General features: G+C 43.7%; 1 protein-coding gene across 2 annotated transcripts in view; it reads left to right on the top strand.

The window, feature by feature from the left end:
* Positions 1 to 12070, top strand: part of SCAMP1 (secretory carrier membrane protein 1) — a 171276-nt gene that overhangs the window by 57053 nt on the left and 102153 nt on the right. The window contains exon 2 of one of the 2 annotated variants that reach the window (XM_036914139.2): positions 11379 to 11456. The exons of the other annotated variant lie outside the window; for it this stretch is intronic. Coding sequence (XP_036770034.1) covers positions 11379 to 11456 — 78 coding nt within the window. The remainder of the gene's footprint in view (positions 1 to 11378; positions 11457 to 12070) is intronic. 2 annotated transcript variants of the gene reach the window in all.

Below are 12070 nucleotides of genomic sequence, written 5' to 3'. Positions count from 1 at the left end.
CTGCCTAACTTAGCTCGCTTATTGAGCTGTTATATACACTGTCTGGAGATTCTTTTCTTCTCTCCCTTCTTATTCCTCCTCCTCCATTCTTCATATGTTGGGTGTTTTGTTCTGTGCTCTTTGTAGGAGTGCTCCCATCTAGAGCAGTCCCTGTAAGATGTCCTGTATAGGTGGTCTGTGGGAAGCAAATTCCCTCAGCTTTTGTTTGTCTGGGAATTGTTTAATCCCACCATCATATTTAAATGATAGTCGTGCTGGATACAGTATCCTTGGTTCAAGGCCCTTCTTTTTCATTGCATTAAATATATCATGCCATTCTCTTCTGGCCTGTAGGGTTTCTGTTGATAAGTCTGATGTTAGCCTGATGGGTTTTCCTTTATAGGTAACCTTTTTCTCTCTAGCTGCCTTTAAAACTCTGTCCTGGTCCTTGATCTTTGCCATTTTAATTATTATGTGTCTTGGTGTTGTCCTCCTTGGATCCTTTCTGTTGGGGGTTCTGTGTATTTCCGTTGTCTGTTCAATTATTTCCTCCCCCAGTTTGGGGAAGTTTTCAGCAATTATTTCTTCCAAGATACTTTCCACCCCTTTTCCTCTCTCTTCTTCTTCTGGTACCCCTATAGTACGGATATTGTTCCTTTTGGATTGGTCACACAGTTCTCTTACTGTTGTTTCATTCCTGTAGATCCTTTTATCTCTCTCTATGTCAGCTTCTATGTGTTCCTGTTCTCTGGTTTCAATTCCATCAATGGCCTCTTGCATCCTATCCATTCTGCTTATAAACCCTTCCAGAGTTTGTTTCATTTTTGTAATCTCCTTTCTGGCATCTGTGATCTCCCTCCGGACTTCATCCCATATCTCTTGCGTATTTCTCTGCATCTCTGTCAGCATGTTTATGATTTTTATTTTGAATTCTTTGTCAGGAAGACTGGTTAGGTCTGTCTCCTTCTCTGGTGTTGTCTCTGTGATCTTTGCCTGTAGTTTTGCCTTTTCATCATGATAGGAATAGTTTGCGGAGCTGGGACCAGTGACGGCTGGAAGAGCTTCCCTTCTTGTTGGTTTTTGGCCCTCCTCTCCTGGGAGAACAGTGACCTCTAGTGGCTTGTGCTGGGTAGCTGGGCGCAGACAGGGTGTCTGCTTCCTTCCCGGGTGCTAAGGAGTTTATCTCCACTGTTGTTGTGGGCGTGGCCTGGCTTGGGCTGCTGCTCCAAAGTGGTGGGGGCAAGTTTGAGGGGGAGCATCTGGGAGGCTATTTATCTCCGTAAGGGGCCTTCGTGCTCCCTGCAGCCCTGGGGATTAGGGTACCCAGATGTCCCCGGATTCCTTACCTCTGGATTAAGTGTCCCACCCTGCCCCTTTAAGACTTCCAAAAAGCACCCACCAAAACAAAACGACGACCACAAAAAAAAAAAAAAAATTTTTAATTAAAAAATAAAAAAATAAATAAAAAATGGCTGCTCGTTTTTCTTTATTCTCCGGCGCCAGCCTCAGGCATCTGCTCACCGATCTTGCTGCCCTGTTTCCCTAGTATTGGGGTCCCTATACCTTTAAGACTTCCAAAAAGCGCTCGCCAAAAAAAAAAAAAAATGGCCGCTTACTTTTCTTATGTCGTCCGGCGCCAGGCCTCCGGTACCCTCTCACCGTTCTTGCTGCCCTGTTTCCCTAGTATCCAGGGACCCGCGCATGCACTCTTTCTGCACTCTGTTCCGGATGGCGGGGGCTGGGTGTTCAACAGCTCTCTTCTCCGTCTCACTCCCGCTCTGCCTGTTCTTCTCCTGCCGGGAGCTGGGGAGAGGGGCGCTCGTGTCCCGCCGGGCCGGGGCTTGTATCTTACCCCCTTTACGAGGCCCTGGGTTCTCGCAGGTGTGGATGTGGTCTGGATGTTGTCTTGTGTCCTCTGGTCTTTATTCTAGGAAGAGTTGTCTTTGTTATATTTTCATAGATATATGTGGTTTTGGGAGGAGATTTCCACTGCTCTACTCACACCGCCATCTTGGCTCCACCATACTCATTTTTTTTAAGGGATATTTCTTGGTATTTCTGCTGCAATTACCTTCAAGTACTTTTTGGATTTTTTTTCCCTTAGGCATGGCAATAATCACTCAAGAAACAGTATTACCAGCTATGTATGGTTAAATAACAAAGCCTATTTACCTATTTCTTCTAGTCAAATAAGTAACAGTCTAATTTGGGGAAAAGACTTGCATAATGATTATCATGGTTCAGTGAAATATATGCTAATGGAGAAGCAAACCAAGCTCTGTTGGAGCACTGAGCCTAGGATGGAGTGATGGGTATCAGGAAGGTGTCAGGAAGGTCATTGGTTAGCATATGAGGTAGTCTTTGAATTGAGTCTCTAAGGAATAGGAGATGCTAGGTTGACATTGCCTGAAAGAATTTTCTTGCCAGAGGAAGCAATGTCAAGGAAGAATATGGGGTCTGAGGACTCAAAGATTATCTAATTCTGGGTGTGAGGGTGGAGGTGGGCATCTGGACCATTTGGATTTGCTACATCTTCATTTGTTGACCCTAAACCTATGCCTAAATTAAGTTATTCATAGTCCCAATTTGAAAAATTTGATTAAAAAATATTCATGTTTGTACTTTCTCAATTTTCCCTCTGAGGCACATATCCCCTATTTGTAATCTTCCTGGCTTCTCATAATTTAGAGTAAACTTGAGAGGGGAACCTTGGGAAATAATAATGATTTCATTCCCTTCTTCCCATTTTATTGTTGAGCAAACCTAAACCTTTGTTTTTTGTCTTAGGACTTTTCATTTTTCTTTGTCAGCTGCTTTTTTCCCATTTTTTTTGAGTCTCCTTATGCAGTAGCTTGTTTCATTTGGTTAAGGGAGAAGGATCTTGCAAGATAAGCGTGGTTATGAATGAGATGATGAGGCTGGAAAGGTAGGCAGAAGGTAGGCTAAATTTTCAGAAGCCTTGTATCTCATTTTAAGGAATTTGTATTTAGTAGTTGAGAGCCTCTAAAACATCTGAAATTGATGAGGGACAGAGAAGAGAGGTTATAAGAAGGGAATGACAAGATCAGCTTTTTTTCATTTTTGAAATGTAACTTTGATGACAGTGTTGAGGAAAGTGAGTGAAGAAGGTATGTATGGATGAGATAGCAGTGGTCCTTTGACCCAATGTCACATCACCCAGGGACCTAAAAATCCAGATTCTCAGGTCCCACCCCAGATATGCTGAGTCAGAAGCTCTGGAGGTGGGGTGCAGCAATCTGTGTTTTATTTGATTGTAATGCCTGGAAAAGTTTTAGACTAGGGATATTGTCTTCCTAGTAGGTTCCAGCCCCTGACAAGTTCACTATGGATTCAGTGAGACCAAAGAATGACAGTGAAACATTCTTGGGGTGAAAGGGTTATACCCAACTTTATTTTCACAGTGGCAGGTCAGTCATTAGAATCCTGTTCACCCAGAGTGAGTCTGCATGCAGCAAGCCGGTGTCTGCCTCTGCACCTCTCTGCTCCTGCAGCCATCTTAGTCTCTGTTCTTGGTGCTGCCACCACTCCAGTATCTTCTCTGCTCTCCTGCAGCCTTGCAGCCATGCCACCATATTTCCCAGAGATCTGGGTGGAGCTCTTTATATAGAGAGAGTCAGTAACAATATATTGCCCATGTGTGTCTTGAGCAAGCTGACCAGGGCCAGGTGAGAATCCTAACCATAGGAACCTTTACTTTATCCACAGATATGAAAGCCAGTGAGGCTATGTTACAGTTTGCAAGTATTTGGTTTTGCTGATATGTTGTCTTGCCTGGTGGGGATTGCCCCAGGCATGTTCACTGTGGATTGGGTGAGACTGAATAACAACAATGGATCTTGAGGTTAAAGGGTTTATACCAACCCTGATTCTCATGGTGGTAGGTTGAGTGATGGAATTGTGTCTGCCCCTGGCAAGTTGCAATCTGTTGCTGTCTCTGCCTCCCAGCATAGCACTGGGCATAGCTCTTTATATTAGTAACACCTGATGGTAATGGCTCATTGCCAAAGGGTGTGTAAGCATTAGCCTAGCAGGAGGCCAATTCCATCATCAAGTAGATTAGGGTTGGGTGAGGATCCTGGCCACACGAACTTCCATTTTCCCTATAGATGTTCATATGGTTGTGACTCACATTCACAAGCAAGAGAAATAGAATAACTGTTGCATGGGAGTGGGCTTTCAGCTTCAGGCAATTTCACTCTGGATTCACTGAAACTGAATAATGACAATGGAATGTTGGAGTTAAAATGTTTTATACCAAGCTTTATTCTTAGGGTGGCCTGTCAAGTGCTAGAATCACATCTGAATCCAGAAAGTCTCCAATTCCCCTCAGGCTCCATCCCTGGCAGCCAGGCAGAGCACTGGGTGGAGCTCTTTATACAGCAACACAGATAATTATGGCTCATTGACAACAGGTGTGCAAGCATGGGCCTTCTTTGCAGTTATTGCAGTTGTGCAGTGGGCAAGTGGATTAAGGTCAGGTGCGGATCCTGGCCATAGGAACTTCCATTTTCCTTACAGCTATCTAGGATTTTGTGATCTAGTTATTTACATGAAAGCCTAATATTAAACAATTTGAAAAGCTAGGATGTATTATACTTGAAAAAGGGGAAACAGTTCTGGATCATGTGGAAAAATAAACTACAGTCAAGAGGAAATAATGGAGTAAAACAAGAAATACTTAATCTTGAATGCTGTAGATGTTGCCTATACATGACATTGATTTGCAGTGTGTCTTGCCAATGGGTTTCAGCCCCAGGCAAGTTCACTGTGGATTTAGTGAGACCAAAGAAATGACAGACAAAGAAATGACCAAAGGGTATATTACCTGGCTTTGTTCCCCTGGCGATTGGTTGGGCACTAGAATTACATCTGCAGGTCTGTGATTCTCCTTCATCTCTGCCTCCCCCACAGAGCACTGGGCAGAGCTCTTTATATAGTGGCTTAATTAATAATAGCTTATTGTCTATGGGTGTGGAAGCAGTAGCCTAGCAGTAGGCCAGTCACATCATCAAGTGGCTTAGGTTCAGGTGAGGATTCTGGCCATAGGAACTTCAATTTTCCCCATACTCCACCCCTCCAAAATTCTCACCTCACAATCTACATGTTCTCAATATTCTGTAGTGGTCCCTGTGCAAGAAAGCTGAAGCACTGTAACCAGATTCCATACCAGCAACAGAGGATAATGACAGCATACATATAACAAAAATTATGCTACAACAAAATTTTGATACACGTAACAAAAATTATAATAATCCTTAAACCTAGGGAGGTTATTTCAGGTATATTCAAAACCAGTTTTATTCAGATGAGTTCATGACTCACACTTAGTAGTGGTACTGATAGGGAGTTCCATGCACTCCAATGAGCAGCAGTTTTTTTGCTAGGGTATGTGCCTAATCCACAAGAATCTTAAGGGTGATAAGACATGTTTTAATGACACCAACATAGTCAGATATTGTCCATCAGGTAGGATGCATACAAGAGAGTGGTTCTGTGATAGGACTGTGGCAGGAAGGGGGTCCTGTCCAGGTCTAGTATACCATACCTTTACCCCTCTCCCCATGGGGTTTACCAAGGGGTCTATATATGGTGCTACTGGAGGTGCATGCACTTGCTGTAATGATAAAACAAATCTCCTGGTAAGATGCTCCTACTTCCTGGCTGTTTAGGATATACTACTTTGATATTTGGGGGCCGCTCTGCTGTTGCTCCAGGAATACACAGGAGGCCAGTTTCCAGCCTTGTGCACAAGGTGCCAGGAGGTCCAGCCATCTCTGGTCCATGTGTTGAAATGTCCAAGGCCTCATCCACTCAATGGAGTCTCCAGGGTTTAGTGCAGTTGGTGCTGGCAGCAAGATACTACTCTTGTGGCCTAACCTTGGCTTCAACAATTCCTCCTTGCTTTGTACTTGCAGTTGTATAGGGCAGGCAGCAATATGTATTAGCATGTCTACAGGACTCTGTGCTCCCTTTTGGGGTTTCTCGTTCAATTGCCGTAGCACTGTCCATAAGCAGACGGATCATCCCTGCAGAATATTGGTGTCTGACTTCAGTCCATATTTTAACAAACCATTTTACCTCTCTATCATACCTGCTGTGGTAGGATTGTATGGCACATTAAACTTCCATTTGTTTCCTAACTATTGCACCCATTCTTATAATGCATGTTCAGTGAAGTGGGTGCCTTGATCACTCTAAATTACCTGTGGTTGGCCATAGGCTGCAAAGAGATGCTCCAGGCCTCTTTTGTTCATCTGTTGATCTGCACAATGTGTAGGAAAAGCAACCAGAAGTCCAGTAGCTGTGTCCACACGTCATGGCATGGTGGTACCGTTCTGACATAGGCAGAGGCCCAGTATGGTCTATCTGCCATCTGATTAGCCCCTTAGCTATTCTCCCATGTTGCTGTGAAACTCAGTGTAAGTCTCTTTTAGAGCATACGATGCACTCCTTCTGGACTCTCCTGACTTGCTGTCAAAGGCAAGCCCCATCAATGAACTAAAACCCATATTGTCTTTTGTCCGACATGCAATAAACAATGATGTAACCATTGGACCACATCAGAGGCAGGTTTCCTTCTAGCCAATGTACCTGGGCCAATTCATTTGCTTCATCATTTCCTGGGGATGTCAGCAGCAAATGACCCTCACATGATATCCTGTAACTATTTTAGTCTGACCACAGGTTCATAAGTCTTGCCACAGTTCTTGCCCCCAAAGGGGTTGGTGACTGACTAACCAGTTGCCATGGTACCATGTTGGTAACCACAGAGTCAAGCCTTGATAGATGGCCCTGTCAGTGCAGACAAGTATTGGGGAGGGCTCCTGGCTGATCACAAGATACACTGTCCACAACGCTGCCCATGGACTGCTCTTCCCCTCACCATCTTCCATTCACACTGTCTCAGTCTTAGGATGGAAAGCTAAGACCCTCCATTTTGGTGACTGCCCATGGCTGGAGCCGTCTGTGTACCATGAATCTTTGGGTATAGGGGCTCTTCCTCTCTGATAAGGATGCTCTGCTGTTAATGGTTCTAAAATAAATTCTTCCTGCCTTTCACTTGCCCCAGCAAGCGTTGGAGTTCTTCACTCAAGGGGCTAGTAGAGAATTTGCTATGTTGCTGTAGGTATGAACCCCACTTGGCCAGTGTAGGCATCTATGCCACACCACTCTGTGACTTTTGGGTCCAGTCTTATACCCACCCCACGATGGGATGGGTGGTTATTTCCTTTACTGGGGCTCTTCCAGCGATGGGTTCTGTAACCAGCAAGACATGATACATGTCAGCCAATTGTTTTTCTGTCAAGGTGTACCATACCTCTGCTCCTTTCCAGCGTTGTGGTCAAATCCAATAGGTTGGCAAGTTTGTTCAAGCCTCTGCCAGAGGCCCTAGCCATAACCATCTTCAGTCACATGAACATCCAGCTCACAGGGCCTTGATGGGTCTGTCACAGTCAAGGCCTGCACAGCCTTGATTGTCCGTTTCGGTGTACTAAAGACAGATGCATGTGTCTCATACCAGTCCCATCTGATTCCCTTTTGTACCAAATGGTATAAAGGTTTTAGAATTTGTGCTAAGTGTGGAATGACACTCTCCAGTAGCCTAGAAGACCCAAAAAATCCAGTAACAATGCCACAGTTGTAGGGATAGGAAAGGCCTAGACTTTATCTATGTCTGCTTCTGGTATAAATTTAGTCTTACTCTATCAGATGACCCCCAAGAATTTGACTGACAAACAGGTCCCTGAACTTTGGTGCTGTTCATAGCCCATCCTTTCTCCTGTAGATGTTGCAGCAGTCCAGAAGTTGCACCTTCTAGATCTGAAAGAGAATCAGACATGAGCATGATATCTTCAATATAATGGTACAGCCACACTATTGGTGGTTTCTTCCATGCTGCCAAGTCCTCGACTACAAGTCCATGACAAATGTTGGGGCTGTGGAGGGATCCCTATGGAAGGATGGTAAAAGTCCATTCCTGTCCTTCCCATGTGAACGCAAACTTCCTGACTTTCCTGCTCAATGTCAATGGAAAAGAAGGCATCAGCAAGATCTATAACATAATGATATGTTCGTAGATCACGACTGAGGGTATCCATCAGGTCTGCAATAGAGGGGATGGCAGCATGCCATAAGAGGTACGACTTTATTCAGTTCTCTGTAATCCATGGTCATATGGCAGGAGTCATCTTGCTTTTTTACTGGCCACACTGGGGAATTAGAAAGAGTATGGGTGGGCTTTATAATATCTACCTTTTCCAGTTCCTGGAGGGTTTCTCCAATTTCTTTATGCCCTCCAGGTAATTTGAATTGTTTGGTATTAGTCACATGCTGAGGCACAGGGAAAGCTCTGGGCAGGTGCTTATCATGTCCCCTTAGAACTGCCTTCACCACACGTATCCTCAGTCTGAACTCACCTGCAGTGGTCTGTAACCATAGGCCTGTAGGATATCTATCCCCCAAATATATTTGGGGATGGGAGACATATATACAGTATACTCCTTTGGAGATAGATGCTGCCCATTTCCCAAAAGGATTTGGGCTTGTTTCACTCTGATAGTCTTACCACCATATCCATTTATAATAACGGGTGGTCCCGGGAATCCACTCAAGGTTGCCATAAACCACTGAACATTCAACTTCTGCCTACCAGAGCCCGGACACATTGTATGTTCACTAGGGACCAGTGGATACTTATTTCAACATGTGGCCTCCAGTCACCCCCCATGTCCCTCAAGGCAGGTACCTTGACCTGATCTTCCCCTCAATCAAACCATGTCCCCCAGTCATTTTCCTTTGTGTGTTTAGATGAGTTTGGCTCACTCTTCAGCAGAAAGTCTTGAAAACATGCAGGCTGGACTTGTGGCTCTATCTCTGGGTCCTTCCTCTTCATTCTCAGTGGCTGCAACTGCTGCTCCAGTTTCAGTTGTTGCCACAGTTCCAGTAAGATTCTATTTGACTTCCCATTTAATTTCCTTCTGTCTCCTCCTGTCTGTATTAAATCAACCCACATCTGGGTTCTGGTAACCTTTATGGGGCCCTTTAAATTCTTCTTCTGAATAGTAGACCTTATTTTTTTCCATGTTTTCATTGCTTCAGCCATTCCCAAGTCTGCTACTATATGGGTAACCTCACTTATGGGCTACCCTAAGTGAGGGGTAAGAATGGACACTAGCAGCCCAAAGAGGGATTTGGGAGCCATTTGAAGCACACATTTCTCATGCCTGCAGTAAAAGGCTCCTCATCTGGGCCACAATTCTCCAGACTATAGAGGCCATTTTTCATGCCTAGCTCCTGTAACACCTTTTGGAGCTCAGCATACATCCATCTAGCAGGGGAGGATGATAAATCAACCTGATTAGACCACACAGCATGAAGTGCAGCCATCAGCCAATTGAGGAGGGAGTGATTTCCTTGGGTTTGATGTGCATTTTGTAATCCCTGCATCAGTGCAGGATGAACTATCAGGGTGGCTAGCTTTCCCATCTCTGATCCAGACAGAACAATTCCATTCCCTGCTGTATCCCAAAGATGTAGGAGCCAAGCTGATAGTGACTCCAAGGGCTTCTGCCAAAAGTGGGAGCCCAAACCATCAGCTCAGCCAGAGTATAGGGGCAGAGCATAGCATGCTCCATGACCTGCGGAGGGGGCTTCAGCTCTCCCAGAGGAACCCTTGGTTGCTGTGTCTTTATTTTCTTCACAACCACTGGGTGTGCTTTCAGTAGTTCAGGGATTGCTGCCTCTGACACCACCCCTTCATCGTTCCCCAGCTCCTCCATTTCCAGGGCCAATGGCACCTTGCTCTCCACTCCCTGAAGTGCCTCCTCTTCTACACCCTTTACCTTTTCTACAATGCTTTGTAGCAGCGCTAGCTCAGTCCTCAACTGCTCTCTTACCTTCACCTCAATATCTTGCAGTTGGCATTCTCGTGGTGCCACTTCTTATGCTTCCCTCAAGAGTACATCCTACTCATCCATGGCCTTTGCCTCCTTCAGAGTACCTTGCACACTTCTGTTTGATTCTGTAAAATCTCTTTTACCTCCTCCACTGGACCTCATGGCTCACATTCTTGTGCTTTTTGAAGTGGTACATCCTTTTCCTTCATGGCCTTTACCTCTTCCACAATACCTCATAGCATCAGCATTTCATTTTTTTTAACACATCTTTTACTTCCTCCACAGCACCTCACAGCTTGCATTCTTGTGCTGCCTCCTCTCATGTCAATGCCATTTCATTTTTCAAAAAATCTACAGCAGTTTGCAGCTGGCATTCTTGTGCTGCCATATCTTGTGTCTCTTTTATGAGCACGTTCTTCTCATCTGTGGACTTTTTTAATACAGTGAGAAACAGCCAACCCACAGTTCCCACCATATCACGGGCACTCTGTTTCTCAGAGGACCTCCTTATTATACCAAAGGCCACCTCTACTGGCTCAAGTGTCACTTCACCCGCCTCCAGTCCTGGGGTGGGGCCCAGCCCTCTAGGAGGCAAGCCACCTCAGACCACATGCCCACTGTGGGACACTCAACCGTCTTCCCATTCATAGGGGCAGCCTGCTGAAGTACCCGTCCCATAAGGGCATCCTGTTCTGTTCCTTGGTCAACAGTGAATGGTCGACTGTGCCAAGTGTCTTGACAATGGGTGTCAGCCCCAAGCAAGTTCACTATGGATTCAGTTAGACTGAAGAATGACAATGGAATGTCCCTGGGGTAAAAGGATTTATTACCTGACTTTGTTCTCCCAGCTATAGGTTAAGCACTAGAACTACATCTATATCCAACAGTAAGCAGGTGTGTAATCCTCCTTTGTTTATGACTCTGCCTCTGCCTAGAGCATTGGCAGAAATCTTTATATAGTGATTCAGTTATGGATGTGAAAGCAGACACCTAGCAGTAGGCCAATTACATCATCAAGTAGTTTAGGTTCAGGTGAGGATCCTGGCCATAGGAACTTGGATTTTCCCCACAGTGTATTTACTTAAATGGGCAATAGGGAAAACATGCTGGAGATATTATCAAATAGGGGAACATGAACTTTTTGTGGAGTCCAAAAGAAAGGACAGTGGAGTAACACAAGTTTTGCTAAAATGCTCTTGTGTAAGCAGTTCCACATAGCTAATTTAGAGGTGGTCCACTTTCATTCGTTATGTAATAGCAGTGAATTTGCATCTAACCCACTTTTAATTTGTTGTTCTTTGAGGGTGCTAGGACTGTGGGTTTAAATTTCAACTTTGTTAGAATGGGGTTGAGTAAATTTGATAATCTTTATTATTCTCTGTTAGCTTTGCCATGTGACCAAAAGTACAGATAAAGCAAATGCTGTATAAATATCAAAATTGTATCATAAAGGATAATTTTTTTCTTCAACTTTTATTCTAGGACCCATCAGTTACACAAGTGACAAGAAATGTTCCACCAGGACTTGATGAATATAATCCATTCTCAGATTCTAGAACAGTAAGACTCTTCTCTTAATTAGATTGCTTTTAAGTGTTATAATTGAAATAGGAATTATGGTTACTATTATTTCAAAGTGTTATAATTGAAATAGGAATTATTCAATTATGGTTTCTTTTTTAGTTGATGGTTATACTTACACAAAACAAGCTGTTAATGTTTTATTTAGAATTTAGCAAGTTAGTTTTTATAAACAGGAAGGAATAGCATTAGTAATTGAAATTTACCATGATGGTCCTAGTGAAATACTGTAAGTTTTTCTTTATGTTCTACAAATTAAATTGCTAATAATTCCTCTTACAACAATACTTCATATAGGAGAGGGAAGTGTGTTTTGATATACATGCTTTGTGGTAATGTGAGGTGATGTTTTCTTAAAATGAGAGACCTATGTATGGAACTGTACTATGAAGAATTGTATGATTGTCATTTGAATTAAGTTTTTCTGAACAGTACCAGCCTTCTGCTTTGTTACACTAAAATCTCTGGAACTTTATCTGGTGTATGAACATACTCTTTTTTAAATTTAGTCTTTATAAAATGGAGAGGTATGAAATAAAAATCTTTATATAATGGGTTCTCTATTCTGGATGCATATTAGAACACCTAGGGAG

This window comes from Manis pentadactyla, chromosome 2 (assembly GCF_030020395.1).
Source record: "Manis pentadactyla isolate mManPen7 chromosome 2, mManPen7.hap1, whole genome shotgun sequence".
Classification (NCBI taxonomy): domain Eukaryota; kingdom Metazoa; phylum Chordata; class Mammalia; order Pholidota; family Manidae; genus Manis; species Manis pentadactyla.
The sequence above is the reverse complement of the archived record's forward strand: the minus strand, read 5'-3'. Positions and strand labels throughout refer to the sequence as shown.